This window comes from Equus quagga, chromosome 10 (genome assembly GCF_021613505.1).
Source record: "Equus quagga isolate Etosha38 chromosome 10, UCLA_HA_Equagga_1.0, whole genome shotgun sequence".
NCBI classification, from domain to species: Eukaryota; Metazoa; Chordata; class Mammalia; order Perissodactyla; family Equidae; genus Equus; species Equus quagga.
This window is the reverse complement of record NC_060276.1, coordinates 96582262-96606247: the sequence shown is the minus strand read 5'-3', so window position 1 is coordinate 96606247 and position 23986 is coordinate 96582262. Positions and strand designations below refer to the sequence as shown.

The following is a 23986-nucleotide window of genomic DNA, read 5'->3' as shown; positions in this document are numbered from 1 at the left end:
AAACTTTCTTTCTTCCTATATGTTTCATTTGAACACTATTCAGTAATCTCATAATTAAAACTGAAATGAAAGAATCACATAAGCACAAGGTATTTTCTTTGCTTCTCGCTCTTAAATTTTGTAGTAATACTCCATTAAAACTAATGGATTCCAAACACTACAGAGAAAAGAAAGACCCACCATTATAAAAAGTTACTATAAAAATCCTCTGTGCATAATAAAAACTAATACCTACCATGTTTACTCTGTGATCATATTTATACCTATTAGCTCAGTGAATTCTCAGTTCTTGTTATGTGGCAAGATTGATTCTTATGCCACTTTTGAAAATAAGTAAAATTGCAGTAATATATCCTAATTCACACAATCAGTAAGTAGCAGTACCAGAATTAGAGGCCAAAGTCACTCAGACGGATTAGCCCGTGTGTGTGTGTGTGTGTGTGTGTGTGTGTGTGTGTGTGTGTCTGTTTAGGACATTTTAATCCCGTGAAATTAAAGGGCAGTTGCTTAAGCCAATATGAGTACACACTCTATACAGTGGAAATACGTCTTCCCCCATCCAAGAAGAACAAACATAAACAAGTAATCTCCGTCTCTTTCTCTCTCTCCTTCCTCCTCTCACAACCAGATTTACAGTATCTTTCCCTAACCCACGACCAAAAAACAATCTGAGCTCTTCACTTTCTGTCATTTGTGAAGAAGACAAAATTTGACCTGCAAACATAAAATCATTCGCCTTGTCACTCCTGTGAAGAATTCAAATAAGTAAATGGCCAGGGTCTCTTGACCCACTCCCCATTGCTAACCTTGGAAATAAAACATGTTTTTTTTAAAAATTTAAGTTTGGATCTGCTAATCATTTCATTATAAAATTTTACAAAGCTATCTTTACCTCTGTGGATGCCTGGAAATCTGCGTTTTGACCGTTGGCTTAACTAAGAGTAGTGGGATTTAAGACGTGCTTTTTAAGGTCCTAAACTCTCGTGATGATCCTCAGTCTGGTCAGTTTCTCTACTGATGCTTTTTCAACTGGTCTAACCAATTTGGCAAGGCAGGCTTTATTACATGACTGAGGGGACTTTAAAGGCGCTCCATTCAGAACTTCTCTTTGAGCTCTGCCAAAGCCAAGATTCCTCACTCAGATCTTGGTGGTACTAGGGGTAAGCTTGAGCTTGGAATGGCTCTTGGATCATGCTTGCTGTACTCTTTTTCCCTTGCCCCACCCATCATTTGCCTTTAAATAAAAGCTTTATGTGAATATACCCTGTGAAGGCTGGGGAGTCTTTTCAAATATCTGCACTGGGGACAATTTCCCAGTATATTATTTCTTAGCCATGGTAAATCCTGGCAGCCCAGATTTATGTATATTTTCACACAGTTTTTATATTTTATTCTGTATTTTGGGAAAATTGAGGTATATTCTTATGTTAATGAAATATGCCTATGTTTTATTGGAACAATTGCTATGATAGATCACAAACTAATTAACCATTTTGAAAATATTCATTTAGCTTCAACCTCATCTATCATTCTCTTTTTAAATTTTTTTTAATTTAATTTTTTTTTTAATTTTTTTGATTGGCACCTGAGCTAACAATGTTGCCAATCCTTTTTTTTCCTGCCTTTTCTCCCCAAATCCCCCCAATATATAGTTGTATATTTTATTTAGTTGTGAGTCTTTCTAGTTGTGGTATGTGGGATGCCGCCTCAACATGACCTGATGAGTGGTGCCATGTCTGTGCCCAGGATCCAAACCAGTGAAACCCTGGGCCGCTGGAGCAGAGCATGCAAACTTAACTACTTGGCCACAGGGCCAGCCCTCTATCATTCTTTTATCAGAAAAATCTTTCTGCCATGCTAAAACACTAAATATACTTCTTTTTTTACATCAGAAAGTATCTCCTTGAATTTTGTTGGAGTTTTACTTGCATCAGAAGAATCGAAATTATTCTGCTCCATAAGAAAATGCTATAATTTGACAATTCCAGGAATTATATACACTCAAATTTTCATCCATAAAAAAATTAAAAGGGTGTTCATTTCTTAAATTCTTACCAATTTTACCTTTCCCGATATTTTAGGAATTTTCTAACATTTAGAAATATCACTAAAAAATTATAATAGAATTGAAATTGAGACTTCAAATGCTAGTTTTGACAAAGGCCTGAGCTTTTTCTCCAACAGTAATAAAATGGCCCTCACACATGGTCCTTCAGTCAGTGAAAAGAAAGAGTTTCACTGAGACAAAGGCTCTTTGTCTATAAATGACTTAAGCAACTTTTGTGCACTATGAAAATTTCCTCTTATGAGAAGGCCAGAAAGCTCCATGTAATTCCCATACTTCAACTGAGAAGAGCAATTCTTTCACCTAAACTGAGGTATTCCATCTCAAATTGTTAATGTAGAACATTTGCTAAGGGGGTCTGAGATTTAGTATTACTTCAAAAATTTGTTGAAACTTCACATAAGGCAATATGACATTTTCAAAATTTATTAAAAAACAGAAATTTCATTTTGAGCCTCAACATTGCACCCACATGCTTGTGTGCACTCTTTCTCTCTCTCTCTCTCTCTCTCTCTCTCTCTCTCTCTCTCTCTCTCATACACACACAGAGACACACAGTAGAAGTTGTTGAGAACGGAAAATCATCAGGCTATTCAAAACCCTTATAATTGAGGGGAGTAGTTTGTGAGTTCATAGCTATGTATCTACTTATGTTTCTTCTCTGGGCTTACTTAGTTCCTGGTTAGAATTTACATCACTTTCTACCAATCCCTTCTCCACATCTTTTCCACTCTTAGTCAGTAAGTGATAATTTTCTTCTCTACCTATTGTTCTTACTATTGAAGAAAAAAAAAGCTTCTTAGGGCAGCAAAGATCCTAGAGTTATCTATTTCTTTCATCAATTGAACACGGGCTTACCTCCATGGCTATAGTAATGTCATTTACTAAAGTCATGCCCCAGTTAAAATATTTTCATTCTTCCCTCCACTTACCTGAGCATCCTAAAAAGTCCTGTTTAGGATGTATTTACACGATGAAAACAGTCCTGAGTACCTGTCTATGGAAAATTGCAGGGAGGCTGTATAAATTACAGGTTCGTGGATCCTATCCAATAGGCTTGTGATGAACCTCATGAATCAGTACTTTTACCACCTCCCCAACCTCTAAGGTAACTTTAGAAAATAAACCACGTTTGAAATGTAGTCTCTCCTACCTTGTATTACTTATTGTTTTACATATAAAACTCTTGTTCAGGCACAGTGCAGGGGATTAATAATTTATAGTGAGAAAAGAAAGAAGATGTAAACCTCTATCACTCCAGGGCTCAGACTGTAGGACCTGTTTCTAAAACCCTGAACAATTTATTAGGGTCATGAGAGCGGCAGTAACATATGTACCTGGATAGCTGCTCTACTAAGTAATTAGGCTCACCCAATTCTGTCCTAGAATACAGAGTATAATGGGATAATTGGGCATATAAAAAGACTATGCTATTTATTCATTCATTCATTCCATCAATATATTTTGAGTAACTACTATGTGATCTAGACTCTGAGTCACTTCTCACTTGGAGCTTTCATGTATTAGGGGAAAACAACCTACAAATAAATATATAGCATAACGTTGATAGTGATAAATGCTATGAGTAAAAAGTAAAAGCATGGAAAGAGGAAAGAGAGCAATTGTATATGCTCTCTTTGGTATATGGTATATCACAATTAACTAGGGTGTTCAGAAAAGTCCTCTCTGTGGCCTGAGTAAGGTTAGGAAGCAAGCCATGTAAAGATCAGGACAAGAGCCCTCCAGGAAGAGGGAAACACATGTGTGAAATCCCCCAGTGAGAAGCATGTTTTGTCTATCAGAAGCAAAGCTATCGGGCCAGTGCATCTGGAGCTGAGCGATAGGGAGAAGGATAGGAAAAAAGTAGCATATATAGAGAACAGATCATGTAGGAATTTGGCATTTTCTTCTGAGTGTAAAGTGAAATTATTGCAAGATCAAAGCTACTCCAAACTTCTCAACTTACTCAATTTGTAAATTCCTTAAGGACAATAATATAGCCATCTGTGACCCTCACACTTGGTTCACTGTCACTCACTCCATAATAGTTACCACTGTTCAACAAGAATTGTATATTAAGATCATGGATTCCAGGCTTACAAAGCAGCCAAAAGTCATCTTGCACAACTATATGGTTCCTGCACATAGTAGGTGAACACGTTAATGAACCATGTGTCCAAATGACAGATTCTCTTTTACAACCAGTCTCATAACCTGGTCTGTGCTTAAGTACTTCTTCCAACAGAGAGCTCATCAAAGCTTTCTATGGCAATTTTGGGTATTTCTATTAGAAAGTTAAATCACACTAAAAAATCATGTATGTACTCCCATGAATTTCAGCAAATTAAATGACTTTATTTTTTTAGTTTTGTAAATTAATATTTTATACTTGAAGAATTCACATCACTAAGCCAATTTCTTGAGGGCATGGCCATGTTTTTATTTCCTATTTCATTTTTATTTTGATGTTTGTCCAAATCATTACACAGATATTGTAGCAGTCATAAACGTTGCTCATGATTATTCTCAGATTTCCACGTTTGAGACATGCAACATGAATATACTTTGTAGTGTTCTGTAAGTAGGTGAGGCCAGGTGACTGGCTTTGGCCAATGAGTTGTGAGCTGATGTAACATATACCACTCCCTCTCGAAGTATTTAACTGCCAGACAAAGACCATTATTTTATACCATACACAAAAATTGACTCAAAATGGATTAAAGACTTGAATACAAGACCTAAAACCATAAAACTCTTTGAAGAAAATACAGGCAGTCACTCTTTGACATTGGTCTTAGCATTAAGTTTTCTTTTGAGGAAGATTGGCCCTGAGCTAACACCTGTCACCAATCTTTTTTTTTTCCCCCAAAGCCCCAGTACATAGTTATATATCCTAGTTGTGAGGTATTCTAGCTCTTCTATGTGGAATGCTGCCACAGCATGGCTTGATGAGTGGTGCGTAGGTCCACACCCAGGATCTGAACCAGCAAACCTACGGCTGCCGAAGTGGAGCATGGGAACTTAACTACTTGGCCACAGGACTGGCCCCTAACTTTTCTAATACTGTGTCTACTCAGGCAAGGGAGACAAAAGAAAAAGTAAACAAATGGGACTACATTAGATTAAAAAGCTTCTGCATGGCAAAGGAAACCATCAACAAAACAAAAAGACAACCCACCAACTGGGAGGAAATATTTGCAAATCACATATCTGACAAGGAGTTAATTTCCAAAATATATAAAGAACTCACAAATCAACAACAACAAAAAATGAACACCCTGATCAAAAAATGGGCAGAGGATATGAACGGGCATTTTTCCAAAGAAGATATACAGATGGCCAACAGGTATATAAAAAGATGGTTGACATCACTAATTATCAGGGAAATGCAAATCCAAACTAGAATGAGATATCACCTCACACCCATCAGAATGGCTATAATTAACAAGACAAGAAATAACAAGTATTAGAGAAGATGTGGAAAAAGGGAACCCTCAAACACTGCCAGTGGGAATGCAATCTAGTACAGCCATTATGGAAAACAGTATGGAGACTTCTCAAAAAATTAAAAATAGAAATACCATATGATCCAGCTTTCCCAGTACTGGATATTGATGCAAAAAAAAAAATGAAATCAACAATTCAAAGAGATTTATGCATCCCTATGTTCACGGCAGCCTTATTTACAATAGCCAAGACATGGAAGCAACCCAAGTGCCCAAGTGGAATACTACTCAGCCATAAAAAAGACAAAATCGTGCCATTTGCAACAACATGGATGGACCTACTATGCCAAGTAAAAAGGTCAGACAAAGACAAATACTGCACGGTTTTACTCATATGTGGAAGATAAACACATAGGTAAGGAAAACAGATTAGTGGCTACCAGAGGGGAAGGGAGTGGAGGGAGGGTGAAAAGGATACAGGGGCACACATGTCTTATGATGGATAAAAACTATACTATTGGTGGTGAACACGATGAAGTCTATACAGAAAATGAAATATAATAAATGTACACCTGAAATTTACACAATGCTATAAGCCAATATGACCTCAATAAAAAAAAATCTAGAGCTTTCTTTCCCTTTGCACAGTGACTGGAAATATTCTAGATGGTGGCTGTTTCATCAGGTCGGGTCACTGAATGACCATGATGAATAGAGTTCCCTCGCTGACACAACGCACATGTGGTTTGAACACGTTGTTTTAAGGTACTGAGATTTGGTAGCCTGACATAGAATAACTAATAGAAATGACAGTAAATATGGTTAAGTGGCCACTAACACATTCCAACAGCAGTCCTTACCCTGTGTATTGTGATACATTTGTAAATCTCCAAACTAGAATAGGGTTATCCTAGTAAGTAGCTTTAGTGTAGCTCCTAGTACATAATAATTACTCAACAACCATTTACTGAATGTAGGAATGAATGTAACTATTCATCTAACAGGAGGCTATTTAGACTTATTACCTTAATTTTTCAAAGGTCATTGAATAATAATGCCTTATTTCCTTAAAAATCAAGTGGTAAAACTCCAGTTACTAAGTTGTTAAATTTCCAGTGAAAACAATTAGCACCAGAGAAGCAAAAATGAAATGTTATCAGATATACCCAAGGCAATAATTAAATCCGAGTTATTCACGTCAGTAAACTACAAGAAATTTGAATAATAGCAACAAAATAGCATATACATTTTTTCCATCTGAGAGAAAGACTGAAACAAGAAAAAGTTTAACAAAATAGACTTCTGGTTTTACCAAAGACAATTCGACTGAAAAGTTGGTCTTTTGCTCCCAATTCATCCATTGTGTGATTTCATATCAATATTATCCTAAGAGGCATGGTTACTTCTCCTTCCAGGGACTTGTAGGGAGGAGAACAATGGATTTGAAGGCAACAACCTAAATTAAATATGCACCAGATATTTTGTTTAACTTCTATCTCCTTAAATTTTGGAATGTTCTATTAAAGCTAATGGGATCCACATATAACTACAAATAGGACTGGGTGAGAATTAAATGAGTATATATACTTGTAGTGTGCAACATGATTTGGAGTCCTAGTTATGGGAATGGGACTAGAGAAGTGGGTACAGAAGGGAAAGGGTTGTTGGAGTCAGTCCATATACCTCAATTAGAACAGAACACACAAACTTATATAAGTGTTTAGCACTATTGGCAGTATATGTGTGTAGCTGAATGTATATAAACATGCACATACATATAAATATGTATTTATTTATGTAGGTATTATCTAATGTATAGTTATATTTCATACACTATTTGCAACTTTCTCTTTTATCTAACCATATATCAGGGCTATCCTTACAACATGGAAATAAATATATCTCTACAACATGAATTTTAAAAGTTTCACAATATTGCGTTAAATATATTTACTATAAATTTTACCAATCCCATACTGATGAATATTAAGGTCTTACTTATAATAAAGACCATATATGAGCAGCTCATAGCTAACAACATACTCAACTCTAAGATCAGGAAAAAAACAAGGATGCCCATTTTCACCACTTTTCTTCAACATAGTATTGAAACTTCTAGTCAGAGCAATTAGGCAAGAAAAAGAAATAAAAGACATCCAAATTGGAAAAGAAGAAGTAAAACTGTCACTATTTGCAGATGACATGATATTATATATAAAAAACCCTAAAGATCCCTCCAAAAAACTGTTAGCACTAATAAATTCAGTAAAGTTGCAGGATACAAATTCAATATACAAAAATTTGTGGCATTTCTATACACTAATAACAAAGTATGAGAAAAAGAAATTAAGAAAACAATTCCATTCACAATTGCATCAAAAAGAATAAAATACCTAGGACTAAATTTAACCAAGTAAGTGAAAGACCTGTACTCTGAAAACTATCAGACATTGATAAAAGAAATTGAAGAGGACACAAATAAATGGAAAGATGTTCCATGATCATGGATTGGAAGAATTAATATTGTTAAAATGTCCATAGTACCCAAAGCAATCTACAGATTCAGTGCAATCTCTATCAAAATTCCAATGGTATTTTTTACAGGAAAATTACAAACAATCCTAAAATTTGTATGGAACCATAAACTTTCACTCTTTAGAAAGCGTTTTAACTATTTCTTACTTACATCATTGCACTCGTCAGATTATTGGCCTTAGATAAATACCTAGAGTTATGAATGCAAGTCTCAGATTTTACATATTTAAAATTTTGTAATTTATTTAAAAATTATGCTCCAGAAAGGTGATATCAATTTATTCTGTCATAATCCCTTTCATAACTCATGAGATTTCCTGTTTCCTCATGTTCTAGAAAATTGTGAGTACTGTCACCCTTCTAATCTGCCTATCTGGTAGGTAAAAACAACTTCATTAAGTTGTATATATTTTATTACTAGCTAGGTGGAATGTTTTTATATACTTACTTATATACTGGCTTTTTTTTTCTTCTGTCATTTTCTGGTTCATGTTCTTTGTGAATTTTCCTACTGAGTTGTTCTGCTTTTTTTTATTGATATTCTGAGTTATTTATATATACTGGGCTATTAAAATATTGTATGTTATAAATGTTGCAAATAATTTCCAAATTCATTTTTGACTTTTAACTTTATGATCTTTTATGTATAAATTCGAACCAATACATGATACAAAAAGAACTGCCTTACTAAACACCTTCATCCACTCAATAAATAATTACTATAATCATAGAATGTGAAGCAAGAAAAATACTAAGATTTTTAAGAGCTTAATAGATACTTTCTTTCACATTCATTCCTGGCTTCTAGGATCAAGCGGGCAATGAGCAATTAGTAAATTAATGGTAATACTACAATGCTTCTGGCGTACTTATTCCTCACCTGTTTGAGGTACCAAACAGTTAAAAAGCCTTTAATTGCCCAGCTCACATGAAATTCAAATGATGAAATAGAAGCAGAAGAATCCATGGGCACATCTTATTTCTAATTCTATTAATGGTCCAAAATTCCTCTTGAAATGACTTTTGGAGGTATTATAAAGTAAATTTTAATGTTTTAGAAGGAGAATTACGTATCTCAGGAAGCAGATAATTGCCACTGGATTTAGCAATCTGACCCACAATATAGCAATTTCTAATTAAAGTCCTCTTTTTATAATGCTAATCTTTCAGCCAAAAATTTCCTTGAGATATGTTATAATGAAGACAAAATGTACTAAGATTTTAAATTAACCAGAGATCCCAGAGAAACCTAATAAACATTTTCATAAATGTTCACTGTAAGTAAATTTTATTGTGAAGTAATCCTATTTTTATATATAGCTCTCATCATAGGCATCATTACACCAGGAATTACTGAACTAATAGAAATAAATATTTAAAACACTAATCTTCCAAATTTGGATTTGATATAGGTAAAAGAGGAACATGACTTTCTGTAACTGAATCAGCAGACAGATGATCTGGAAATAAGGAGTCACATAACAATACCATCAACTCATCATTAATCCTTTCAAAGATAGTTTCTCTCCTCAAGGGTTTAATTTATAATATTTTCATAGTTTAAAATAATTGATGTCTGCATGCTTATCCTAAGTTCACCATGACCCAAAATACTTTATATGAGCACTAACGGCATGTTAGTTTCACAATTACTCTAAGTTAATTACTACTAAATAAGATATCCCTTCAAAAGAATTTACCTTTTTCTTTACAGATACAAGCTCAAATGAATAAAGTTTTAGTTGAAATAAAACATTTGTCAGTAGATTTGAGACATGATTACAGTGGATTTAACACAGATTTACCTATGTTACCCTGCAAGTTTGATAAAAAATTTATGTTGATTAACTTAGCATTACTCCATTTTTGCACTAATATTATTCCTAGGCAAAGACCACAAACTAGTATGTAAGGATATGTTCTGATGGAATTCTGTAACAGGAATAATCCTACATGAGTATCTGCTAATTATGCATTTCAAGAAATATATCCATATAAAATAAGTTTCCAATCAAGGTTGTCATACATCTTAGTTTTGATGTTACCTCACTTTGAGCATGGTTTCATTAAAAAATGGAGTTAATAATTTTTAATTGAGAAATAATACTAGAATACTTTCTGAAACCAAAAAGATTATAATAAACAATAAATCAATGAAAAATAGGAAATTAAATTAATGAATGTGAAACTAGTTATTTTACAGAAAATTGGAAAATGTGGTTAAATAGCTTGAAATATTTACAATCCTAGGATAGAAGTCATATTCAGCAAACTTCAAGCTACCAGGTCCTATATTTAACATTTCTACTCTGTGACCTTAGTTAAATGATTTACTATCTCTGCAATTCAGTTTCTCTGCTTATAAAATGAAGAGGATGGGGGGTGCTCCATCTGCTTTATATTCTTCATATTAAATAACACATATAAATTCTTCCCAAGTGAATTTGAAATTTCACTTGGGTTGGAAAGCAATTGATAGCCACTGCAAAACTTATTTGGTGATACTTAAGGGCAAAGATACTCTCAAATTTCTTAGTTATTCAGGAGACTAGACATTTGAAGATGTATACATGCTTACTTAAAACAACTACAGTCACCAATGAGTAGAGTACTCATTATTGAACACCTGCTAGTCACCATGCTAACTACTTTTCTCAGCTGATCACTATCCCTCTTAAGAATCTTGTAAATTGTGGCAGATTGTATTTTTTTGAGTTGAATACAATGAGATCTCTCATCCTACATACTCCTCTTACAATGCGACAATGACACTTCTCCATCAAGGGTTGGGTTTATGTTCCCTTACCTTGAATATGGGTGGACCTGTGACCATGGAGCAAATTATACTGTGACTTCCAAGACTAAGCCACAAAATGCAATACAGCTTCCGCTTGGTGTTCTTTGGATAATTTGTTCTTGGAAGCCAGCCAGCATCTTGTGAGAGACCACAAATTACATAGAAAGATCACATGTAGATGTTTCAGCCAATTGCCCTGGCAGAATTTCCAACCTTAGTTACCAGACATGTGAGCAAAGAAGCTTTTGCAATGGCTGTAGCCTCTGCTACTGTCTTATTGCGATTGCATGAGAAGCCCTGAGCCCAGTAAACCCCCAGAATCATGAGAGATAATGACAAAAGTGACTGTTATTTTTGTAAGCTGTTAAATTTTGAGGTGATTTGCTACATGGCATTGATAACTAGAGAACAAGATAAGCATGACTATACTATACAAGTGAGCTAAGAGACAAACATTTGTATCACATAGGAAGAAGATGAATCAGAATTTTAATATACATTCTTATGACATCATGCTTCCACAAGATTTATTTTTTTCACACAAAAAAGTTAAAACAAATGTTTGGAATTAATATTCTTTAAGAGATCAAAAATAAGTTAAACAAGACATAATACATCCCATCTACATAGGCAATCCAAACAATATACTAATGATCACAAATAAGCCACCTGACTTACTTTTCAAAGATTGGTACCTGAGCTAACATCTGTTACTAATCTATGTTTATTCTTCTTCTTGTCCCCAAAGCCCTCCAGTACATAGTTGTATATTCCAGCTGTAGGTCCTTCTGGTTATGATATGTGGGACGCCACCTCAGAGCGCACAAAGGCCATGGGGCTGCCCCCACCTGACTTTCTTTTAAGATTGTTATGCAAACAGATTAGCTTGGTTCCATCCAATAATTCTTTCAACCTTTATAAACCCATCAAGCCACATAAAATGGAATGAACATGAAATAAATAGGAACTTTCAGATATCCTTGTTTTGCAGAAATTGACTCCATTTTTGTATCATCCACAGCTGCACCTCTGGGGCTAACTCTGGTATCAAGAGACAGACGGGAAAAGTCAGCTTCCAGCACAGTCGGTTAAACTATCTATCACCTTTTCCAGAAACTCCAAACATCTTTGCCAAAAGTAAAAATTGAATTTTATTCTACATTTTTGGATTTAGGTTACTTTTAAGTTTATATCATAATTTATAAATGTAATGCAAAATGCAGGAAAGTTGACCTACTTTATTAAAAATATCTCTTTCCCCTTAAACACTTAATTTGTGCCTGTTGCTTAAGAACAGGAGTGAAGTCTTTTTCCACATACACTATGCATTAATTATTTTTATACCACAAAAAGTAGAAAATATCTCTATTTTTGAGATGAGGAAACCAAGTCATAGAGGAACAAAATGATATATTCAGGTCCAACAGATAGTTATTAAAATAGCAGGGCTAGAATTTGAATTAGATTAACTTTGTCTTGCCCTCAAGAGCTGTTTTCAGCTCAAAAGAAGGCTCAACTGATACTTTTAGCTATAGAACGCTCCTTTAACCATAATCTTTCCATAATTTTTCAAAGTTTCAACCCTTGTTTGTTTCCATCATAGTGTTTAAAAAAATTCATAGTCATTTTTAATTTGACTTTTAAAACATTTTGGTCTCTTTTCCTATCTACAAATTAAGCTTCATGAAAGCAGGTAGCCTGTCCATCTTGTCCACTGAAAGACTTTCAGCAACCAAAAGAGTTCTAGTACACAGTCTGTGCTCAGTACATACATACGGAGTAAATAAATGAAATCTACACCTCTAATTTTTGGACATCTGACTCAAAAATCTGACTAAATACAAGAATATTATATACTTGACATTGAAAAATTCTAAAACACATCTGATAATGTTACTTAGCCAGGTAGGTTTCTTTTCAAACCCTTTTCCATTTCACAGATAAAAATTTGAAGGAAAAGAGTGTATTTGTCCAAAGTAATATTATTACCTATATTCTTTCTAAAGTTCCCTCCAGTTTCAAAATTCTGCTTAGAAATCTTCAGTGTACTGATTTTTAGAGCTGAGCTCAAACCTGACTATTCTGTTTCTAGGTCACTTGTTCAGTCACTTCAGAAAGTAAAAGGCTTCCATGAAGCAAATCAATGGTGCTTTTAACCTAAGGAGTGCTCCCCACTGGCTGGCTTTGCACCCTCTGTTTGCCAATTCCTCTGTACAACCTGTATTCAGTCTAAGGGACAAATCGTGTTGGGAGGGGCAACGGCAGAGACAGAGTGGAGAACTTCCTCTTCCCCCACCTCCTCCCTACACAGGAGCACTGTGCCTCAAACCACCCAGAAGTGGTTTTTTCTGCTTTAGAAGGAGCATTGCTATATTCTACTTTGCATGTTTCCAAGATTATTTCTCAGCAACTTCAGAACTAAAAAGTACATCCATTTCCTTAGTATCCTTTATCTAGCATATTAATTCGGGAGACTGCCAACCTCTACACAGTTATGATCTGAAAGTTTGTTTCTAAATCAGTTTAGGGCCCACATTATATCTTCCTATAGAAGAACTGATAAAAATATAATAAGGTCCTCAGATTGGACCACAAAATTTCATTTAACTCCTGATATATTTAAAGTAGTAATCACGATATTTGCACCATTTTTTGAGAACCTACAATGTGCCTACACCATGGAAGGTTCTTTATATAATTCATCTCACTTACTGCTCCTAACAGCTCTATGAATTAGTTATAATTATCGTAACAGACATGAGGCAACTAAGGTCCAGAAAGGGCAAGAAACTCTTTCAAGGCCACACAGCTAGAAAGCAGCAGAGCTGGAATGTGAACCTAAATCTCTCTGATGCCATACTTTGTGCTTGCTCCTCTGCTCAACTAGTACTTTCCTTCTCAAGAAGCGATATTTCTCTGGATAAATGTGGTTTCATAAATGAACGTTTCCCTGCTTTTGGAATATCAACTGCATGTCTCTGTTCATCTCAACAACTTTCTGGGTAATAGAGAAATTTCTGGCCTTGGGCACAATTTCCAGCAAGCCCTGGGATAGTTTAACATAAACTGCTAGCTGTCTACAGAATATCCATTTTCTTCTCTACTTCCTAAAAGAATCTGACTTAATTCAAGAATCACTCTGTTCCATTTGGCTATGTGATTCAAGGATGCCTAACTTTTGATTGGTTTAAACCAGTCATGGTAGTATATTCTGTTTCCTCTTATTGGTTTAAGTATGAGGATGTGACAAAATCCTGTCCAATTAAATGTGAGGGGAAATATGCTAGGGAGCTTCTAGGAAATGCTTCCTCATTCTTAAAAGAGGCATACATTTAGATTATAATAAATGTGCATTAATTGATAGATGGTTTCAACAACTGGGTAGCTTCTGGGAAAAATATTAAAATTGTTCTCAACTTTGCAACTTGCACCAGTTTTAGTGGGATCAACGTTTAAAAGATAAAACTAGAAGAAACCATGGGAGAATCTTTTTTAAGCACCCCTTCGATAGCAGAGCCCTAAATAAATATGACTGCCCCCCTGCCGACACAAAAAACCATAAAAGATTAAAGAATTCCTGACATAAAATAATGACATTTTGAATGGAGAAAAATAGCACAAAAAATTCAAAAGACAAGTAATACACTGAAAATTATTTGTATTCCATGTCACAAAAAATGGCTGTTTGTAATATATAAATAATTCCTGCAAACTCATAAGAAATGATACTAGTCCTCGACTGATAAAAATTGGGAAGCATATGAAAACTTCCCAGAAAAAGAAATCATACTGGTACTTAAGCACATGTAAAGATGCTGAGTTTCTCTCACAATAAGAAAAAAAGTGAATACTTGAAATTACACATACACATAGGAGGTGGAAATGGGTAGAAAGATTGTTGAATTTTAATTACTATCTATATTTAACACACATTTAGACCTCTGCCTACGTCTCACAAGCTATTTGCTTCCTCAGTATCTAAGTTTAACACATGAGTTTCACTTATATCTCATAATCTAATAGTTTACTTATGATTTATGCTTAATGCCTCTTAGAAGTTTTCTCTATCCCCTTCGGTTTTTCAATAACACAATTAAATATTCTCAAGGAATACAGCAAACACGCATTCTACATTGCATTTTCAAATTCTGCAGTTTGTCCAAAACATATCCAGAATATTATATTCTATACATCATATTCATCGATAGAATCATTATGGAAAACAGTATGACGGTTCCTCAAAACTTTAAAAATGGAAATACCATACGATCTAGCAATCCCACTTCTGGGTATATATCTAAAGGAAATAAAATCACTATCTCAAAAAGATATTTGCAATCTCCTGTTCATTGCAGCATTATTCATAGTAGCCAAGACATGGAAGCAACTTAAATATCTGTCAATCGGTGAATGGATAAAGAAAATGTGGAATATACATACAATGGAATGCTGTTCATCTTTACAAAAGAAGGAAATCCTGCCATTTGTGACAACATGGATGAACCTTTAGGACATTTTGCTAAGTGAAATAGGCCAGCTACAAAAATAGAAATATTGCATGATCTACACTTATATGTGGAATCTTCAAAAAAAAGAAAGAAAGAAAGAAAAGAAAAGCCAAACTCATAGGAACAGGGAGTAGAATGGCAGTCTTGCCAGGGGCTGGAAGGAGGGGGTCATGGGGAGTTATTGTTTAATGAATACAGAGTTTCTGTTTTGCAAGATGAAAAGAGTTCTGGAGGGGCTGGCCCAGTGGTGCAGCAGTTAAGTGTGCATGTTCTGCTTCGGTGGCCCGGGGTTTGCTGGTTCAGATCCCGGCTGCAGACATGGCACCGCTTGTCAAGACATGCTGTGGCAGGCGTCCCACATATAAAACAAAGTGGAGGAAGATGGGCACAGATGTTAGCCCAGGGCCAATCTTCCTCAGCAAAAAGAGGAGGACTGGCAGCAGATGTTAGCTTTGGGCTAATCTTCCTAAAGAAACCCAAAAACAGTTCTGGAGCTAGATGGTGGTGATGGTGGTACACCTTTATGAATGTACTTAATATCACTGAACTGTACACTTAAAAATGGTTAAGAGAGTAAATTTTATGTTGTGTATTTTACCACAATAAAAAAAACGGGAAAAAAAGGAAATAATCCAGATCCAAGGTCCTGTCATATCTTACCTGGATTATTTCAAAAGCATTCTAACTAGTTTCCTTGCTTCCATCCTTGCTCCCTTTGGTCTATTCTCTACCCAGCAGCCATGTAGAAATAACGTGAGATTACGTCACTCCTCCAATAGCTTTCCACCTCACTGGTAATAAAAACCTGAGTCCTCACCACTACTTCTAAGGCTCTATGTGATCTGGTCCACTATTAGGGCTCAGACACAGTCCAATCTTTACTCGGAATTTAACTTCTTAGTGAGTCCTTTTCTGACCACCCAATCTAAAATTTTAACTTTTCTCTGCCACATATTGCATAGTCCACTTTCTTCTTTTATTTTTTTTTTAGCACTTACTATTGTACTTACTAGTAAATTTTACTTTACTTAAGCATATTACCTACATATTATTTGAAATATTACTTTACTTATAATATTTATCTTGTTCATATTATGACTCTCCCATGAGCATATGCCCTCCATTAGGGTAGGAATGATTTTGGATGTTTGTTTATTGATGAGTCACTTGGTCCTACAATAATACCTGGCATATAGTAAGTGATTAATAAATAAGTGTTAAGTGATTACGTAAACAAATACTACTCCATGTGCGAGTATTCCTATAATTAAGAATCATGGTAGAAAAAATTCAGTGTTGGTTAGTGTGAAGAACATGGGCTTGAAGTTAGATAAACCTGAACTTGAACCCAGGCTCTGCCACTTATGGGTTAGGCCTTGAAATTTGGATTAAAGTGGTCAATTTGAAAAGGAGACAAAAGTGGCTCTAGGCTGAGAGAAGCATAAAAGCTAAGATGGGAAATTGCTTTGCACCGATGGAAGAGAGTAAGTGACTTAATTTGGTTGGAATAAAGAAAACATGAAATAGTCTAGTGAGAAATAAGTGTCAAAATATAAATTGTTAATAGATCATGGAGCTTCTTGATGAAATTTAGGAGAATGGATGGAGTTGTCATAAAGGAAAAGGAAATGAAGAAAGTTTTGTGAATGATATTGTTAAAGCTGTTAATAAGGAAATTTAATCTGATTTAAGGGAGCTAAGCTAAAGAAAGTGATACTGATTGCAAAGCTAATTCTGTAATCTAGAAGACGTGTATTGAGGGCCTGAACCAGAGGGCATGTATGGATATTGAGGGGATATAACTCAGTGGAGAAATGGTGTGAAGAAAGAATTGACTTTACATGTCTCATTATTGAATATCAGATCAATATAGAGACAAAAGAGCATGTCACATATTGAAGTCTCAGTGACTACTGAGTAATATCTTCATTTACATAAAAAGGACAAGAAACAGGTTTGCTAGCAATGAAACAAAGTTCACCTCAGAACATACCAGGTTTGAGAAATCCGTGGAAATCAAGGTATAGATACATACCAAAGAGTTGAAAATGAGTTGGAAGTGTGGCTGTAACTCAAGAGAGATTGGAAATGGTGAAAACACAGATACAATGGTCACCCTCATACAGCTTGATGCCAGGAGATTAAATCATATTGAGAAGAGAGAGTGTGTACAAATAAAAGGGTTATATGAGACTCATGCTCAGAGAGTTGGAAGAAGAGAAAGAGCCAGATAATGAAAGAGATACACAATATTCAGAGATAGAGAAGAACCTACTCAGTCTAGGGGCTATGAGAAAAGTATTTCAATGATGGTAGAAAGACTGAGATGTGAGAAAAAGCCATTTGATTTGGTGACTAAGTATAATTATCTGTTGAATAAATAAAGGAATGAATAACGCATAGCCTACAGAAGGTGGTCAGTGAAAGAAAGTCTCACATAATAGTATATTAACAAGATACAATGGAGTAGTATGTTTGGGGAGAGGAGGTGCATGTCTATAGAAGTTTTGGACAGGGTGAGGCTCCAGGAGAGAGAGAGAAATTGAAGGTGAAAAAGATATTGGGGATTTTTGATGTAAGATTAAGAGTAGAAGGAGAGGAATGATCAAAGTCATAAAAATAGGAGTGAATTATAACTATAAAAAGGATGTTCTCCATCCAAAGATGGATGGTAGTTAAGTGATACAATGCAGGAAAGTTAGGGGTTCACACCAGATAGTATTTCTTCTTGGTAAATTAATGAGAAAAACTCATTTATAGGCAGGGATCCTGAGGCAGGGTTAGATTGCCGCACCTCACAATGTTCATATACTGCAATGAGTATAAATCAGATTTTCCAAGTTTGGGACAGAAAAGAATAATTGATGTTTCTAAGATATTGGAACTTTTGAAGATAGTTAATGAATTTTATGTTTTCCATAGGGGACAGTCACTCGGATGGCTCTCTCCCTTACTATGGAAAACTTCACCCTTCCTTGTAGACTACCAAGTAAACACTTGAATGAAATCCTCTAATGGAATCCAATTGGCCTGTCTTGACTTCATTTGAAGTGGATCAGATACAACCTGTAGGAGCTAGTGTAGGCTCAGCCTGTCTGAGAAATTCTAGAAAAAATGTTCTTAGTAAAAAGTTAAGACATAAACTTATCAAACCTAACTATGTGTAACATCATCTTCTGATATGCTTCCTTTAGAAACAGGCAGAACATATCATTCTCTACCAATTGTGATTCATGCTGCTTCTTTTCTAAAGGATAACTTAGATTTCTTTCAATGGATCATGTTAAATAAAACAGATAAGTGAATTTAATGAATATTTTATGATATATTATATATTTTGTAATATTTAGACAAAAGTAGAGTGAACAAATAGGGTCTAGCAAAATTAAATTCATTTATAATTACTTCATTAAGGAATCATACTTGAGTAACACCTTAATGAAATGGTAATGAGGTTAAAATGTGCTGCCAGAAAAGGCATTGGAGAAAACCTTCTGGAAAAGGCAAGTCAATAAAGTGATAATAAGGAGAGGAAAACTTATTTCTTTGTCTTGGTTTGTGTGCTTTTATTTTAGGAGGTACACACCTATTCTTGAAGTCTTATAAGTTTCAATGGGAGGATGGTGATAAAAAGAGCCTGGAGAGTCAGAGAGAGTCAGGAGAGTGGGAGGGAGGGAGAGGGGGAGAAAGAAAAGAGTGGATATACTTAAACTTAAAATGGGAATAAAAATAGCACCTCCCACCTCCAAGAGTCATTACAAGGATTTTACTAGTTCATATAATGTGTGCACATGGCATATGGTAAACACTCAGAAATGTGTGGCAGAATTATTTTTATTTACTGATAATGAGGAAACTGATTAAGTTTCTTTCTCAAGATTATACAACTAGCCTTTGTGAAAACGTGGATGGGAATTTAATTGAATCTGAGGCTGAGTCACAGAAATGTTCTCACCCAGTCTCCTTTGTTCAGCTTTGCAAGGAAACTAGCCAAGGATAGAGGGCAGTACCATGCCCTGAAACGTGTTTCCCCGGGGGAATCTTTCAGTGTTAAGAACTTTCAGCCTCATGCATCAATTAACTGTGCCAAATAAACCTCTAATTAAATAGAACTGCTGTCTTTAAAAAAAATCAATGAGTCTCTAAAAATGTATACTCTTTTTAACCAATAGGATCGGGGCTATAATTTCTAAATTCCCCTTCATAGTGTAGTTTTGATAAAGGACACTTCCTCAAAAACTTTTCAAATTGCTCTACTAAGCAAAATAAGTAACATTTTCTTTTAAAAAGAAATTCTAGCAGATCTAGCAATTCTGGCACATTTCATTCTCATGCTCTAACGTATACAAAGCTATAATGCCTTGTGTTTTTAGGTTTCCTACATTATTGCAATGGTGGAAAGGCACTGAGAATATTCCTTATGTGGAAAGTATTAAATGGTGCATAGAATCTGACCTGGTTTTGGAGTGACTTTTTTTTATAAACATTACAGAGCCTGTTATACAAAAGTTTAAATGAGAAAAATGAAGAGATCATATGAAGAAGCTTGCCATTATATTTTTCTTAAATAGAATATAAATACATTTTATAGAATTAAAATATAATAAAAGCATCCATATAGAGTATATATTTCCTTTACATATCTGATATCTAGAAAATCTCCCCAAATAGTGTTACTAGTAAATTTCACCCATTTTCCGATTCTTTTAAAAGTTACCTATGTAAACCTTTAATGAGCTTAGTGATTTTTTATAACCACTGGTAGCCTTTGTAAAAGAGAACCTTATGGGTAATTATATGATGACCGTACAAATTACTATTATGAGAATCCCCATTCTTGAAGAACCAACATATATTACACCTAGAGAGGTCTCAATAACAAAACAGCATCATGTGAGAGTATCTAATGCAACTTGGAACAATGAAACAGCTGTTGATGGAGGAGAAAAAAGGCACTGCAAAATTCAAACTAAAGCCGTGTTAGATTATCTTGGATGAAGAAGTTCTTTGGTTTGTAGAACAGAGTAAATGTTGACAGACCTGTGAAGGAAATGGGCTCCGTGTGGGGTCAGAGGTGGCGACATAAGCAGCCTGTGTGTAGGCATAGCTCTTGAAGCGAGGCTTAGGAGAGGAAGGAGTTCGTTCATAGCCCTGCGCTAGACTGACTGTGATCTGCAGAAAAGGGTTAGGGGGAGGTGGACAGAAAGGAGGAGGACACATCATAAGTAACCTCGGAAAGACGGCTTTCCAACACACTAGAACAGTGAACATTAAATGGAAACAGTGAGATGAAAAGTTTAATCCTAAAGACATATCAGTGATACTAGAAACCAGTACACTCCAAGAATTGTGGTACTCAACGTCACGTTGGAGAGCAGGTAATCAGGGAAGATATGGGGGTAGGATTTAGCCATAAGAATTCCATACTGACACAACCTCAGCACTATTACAGGATGGTGCTTTTCAATCTGGCAAAAACAGGCATCCAAAAGCAATTTTCTCTGAACCCAAAGGAAACAAAACCAGAATTCATCAGACCAATACCCTGGAAAGGACTGAAGCTTTCACAGGCTAAATATAGAACCAGCTCAGTAGAGTGAGAAAATTAGGGCTAAGAGCTTTCCACGCCTTCAGCGGAAATTTTGCTAAAGGCTTTTCATCATTGTTTGTGTCAAAGAACGTACAAGAAAACACCCCAAATATCCACTGCTGGGAGCGAGAACAAGCCATAGAAGAATCCCACTGGATTCAGTACAATTATATAAGAAAAATATTTACTATATGTATTCTCCATTTAATTTTTATTTAAAAGATTTTAAGTTACTTTTATCAAAAATGTTACCTTGAACAATCAAAATTTGTTAATACATCAGCAGGTTGACACTAAAAGTAAGAAAAGATTATTAAACAGAGTACTTCCTTTTGCTCTTACTCTAATTCTTTGCTTTTCCTCTAGTCGATAGAAAGTTTAATCTGTATATGAGTCTATCTTTTATTTTATTTCATTTTACATAGTAGAAATGTGATATATTCTGTGTTCTATATTCCCATAATATGGTGCATATCGATAGCAGAGTATTTTACAATGTGATTCAAAAGCAAGATTACAGTCCATGATATCAGGTTTACAGTCTTTGTCTCTCACTATATACACACATACACACTCACACGAACACATATATTATGCCATGTATCTATATATTTGTGTGTATGGGTATATATATTTACTATGCTAGGTATACATATGTGTATATTTCCATGGATATAATATATGTGTACACAATACCTAAAATGCATCTAAAATAGAAAATATCATTGATATTAGTTGTCCTTTCGACACTTTACCTGTTGAGAATAGTGCATTTGATGATGTAATTGAAAATGTTCTTCTCTAGTAACTTTTGATGGCCTTGGCAACATTTCCACTTCCTGGATGGCTTCAATGCTCACTTGTTGAGGCAAAACTTGGAAGAGTGATGTGATGTACATCAAGATGGATTTCTTATCTGGATAAGTGGTGGCAACATCTGTAAGCACATAAATACCACACATCAATTTTTGGTTTCTATATTTGAGTCTCGGAAAGGGGAATGAGCAAATCAATGTTACAGGAAGAAGACAGATTAATGAGCACTCGATTGTCCATAAATGTCCTCGAGAAACTAATTAGAACATGATAATCAGGCCTAAAATGTCTTTCCAATTTGGCTGACCAATGAGATGAATACTAAAGTTAATTTCTTTTCCTTGTTCACATAAAAACTTCATTCTTTAATACTTTTTCCTAAGTCAAATTGCCAAACTAGCCCATCTAAGAGAGTGGTTTCCATTAAATAAGAAACAAAAATAAAGGATTCCATTTTCTTTTCCATGGAAAGTTATAGTAGCATGTCAATTAAAATCGTGCATTGGTAATTAAACAATTACACAAAGAGCTTAATGCCTTGGCTTCCAGTAAAGAAAGCTTGCACCTTCTAATCAAATTTTTGCTCGTGATTAACTATGTAAAGAGCCAAATATGCCTCTGTGTTGAAGTGAACCGTGTATTTCCGCAACAAAAATAAAACAAGGTATCATTTGTATAATGATTTGTGATATTCCTGAAGTATATTAAAAATATTTGTTTACATTATGGTACATCCATTAAAGTCATATGTCGCTTTCCTTCGCAGACTTTAGAGATAAATTTAGGAGTCCTTCACATAAAGTTGATCTGATATTTTGTCCTTTGCCACATCAAGGGAATGAAAGAAACCCAGCATTTAAAGTCAATAATAATTTGTAATAACACATATAATAAGTGGCAGCTCCTTCAAAAGGTTCTTTTGCTACTTGGCATTACAATTTACCCACTGTGCTCATTCCAGGAACCAAGATGTAAAACGAATCCTTTATGTGAAGTGTATCATTAATCCCAGAAGTGTTAAAACATAAGTCCTGGCAGGAGGCCAAGGCAACTTTGCAGCGATGTGCCAGGCATTTTTCTTGCCATGAATTTATCTTAGCTTAGCTGGCATTAAAAGATCTGTTTTAAGTTAAGTATGTATATTCTGGTCAGGTGTTCTGATTATGAGCAAAAAAAAAGCCAAGAGTCAAATCTTAAGTCCGCTGACATAAAAGGAGGTTAAACCGTTCACTTAGTCCATCCCGTCACAAGTAGAGGGAACATGACAAATCAGAACAACTATTTTTTAAGTATTTTTAAAAAGAATTACAGAGGAGGGAAAAGTTAACTAACGCTCCTTGGTCTGCTTCTATCCAGAGTATAATACAGTACTTCTCAATTTTTAATGTGCATATGAATCACCTGGGGACCTTTTTAAACTCAGAATCAGATTCAGTAGGTCGCGGGTGAGCCCGAGACTGCGTTTCCAACAAGCTCCCAGGTGATGCTGAAGCTGCTGGCTTGAAGACCATTCTTTGAATAACAAGGGTTGAAAAAATTTCACGGAAGCAAACTGTTATATCATCTACCACTTCACTGCTTTGCTATTTTTTTCAAAATATATTTATTGAACACTTAAATGCACAAGGCTAAGAGGTACAAAGTTATACAACACATATTCTCTGCTCCTTATTGTAATTTAATTATTAACCAACAGATGGCGAAGGTAATTTTTTGCAAGCATTTTTTAAGGAGGAACTAAAGAAAACTTTGTGCATGAGCACTGCCTTTCTAAAAAGAAAATTGTACTAACTTAGCTTTGAAATTCTGAAGCCTAACATCTTCCTTTTATTTGATAATTGTTTTTTAGTGTTCATTACATGGTGGATACTATACTTCTTCACCATATTTTGAAGCTCTAGAATGTTTTCTTCCTTCTCACTGGTAACTAGTGACTTTTATCTGTAATAAGCATAATTTAGAATTCTGTTTATTTTTTAGTGTATCAAATAAAACCATGCCGTAAAAAAGGCATTGACTTAAAAAAGGTTGACCCATGCCTACTTAACGTTATATTATACATAGACATGTGCATGTATATGTTTGGCCTCAAATATATGCCAAGATAAAAAGAAATAAAGGCAAAAATAGATCAAGCTTTATTTTTATTGCCCCAAGCAAATGTCAAAAATTATAATACATTTTATCTACAGAAAATATCTGGTGGGTAAAAGCAAATATTCATAAACA

The 23986-nt window shown here is 34.9% G+C and overlaps 1 protein-coding gene across 9 annotated transcripts in view; it reads right to left on the bottom strand.

Annotated features, from left to right (window-relative positions):
- DMD (dystrophin) overlaps positions 1–23986 on the bottom strand; it is a 2273580-nt gene that overhangs the window by 1444327 nt on the left and 805267 nt on the right. For 8 of the 9 annotated variants that reach the window (XM_046672830.1, XM_046672828.1, XM_046672833.1 and 5 more), the window contains exons 8-9: positions 21697–21878; positions 20392–20523 (exon numbers count right to left, since the gene is read on the bottom strand). In XM_046672830.1, the coding sequence (XP_046528786.1) occupies positions 20392–20523; positions 21697–21878 (314 nt within the window). The remainder of the gene's footprint in view (positions 1–20391; positions 20524–21696; positions 21879–23986) is intronic. The other variant, XM_046672835.1, reaches the window with a different exon arrangement.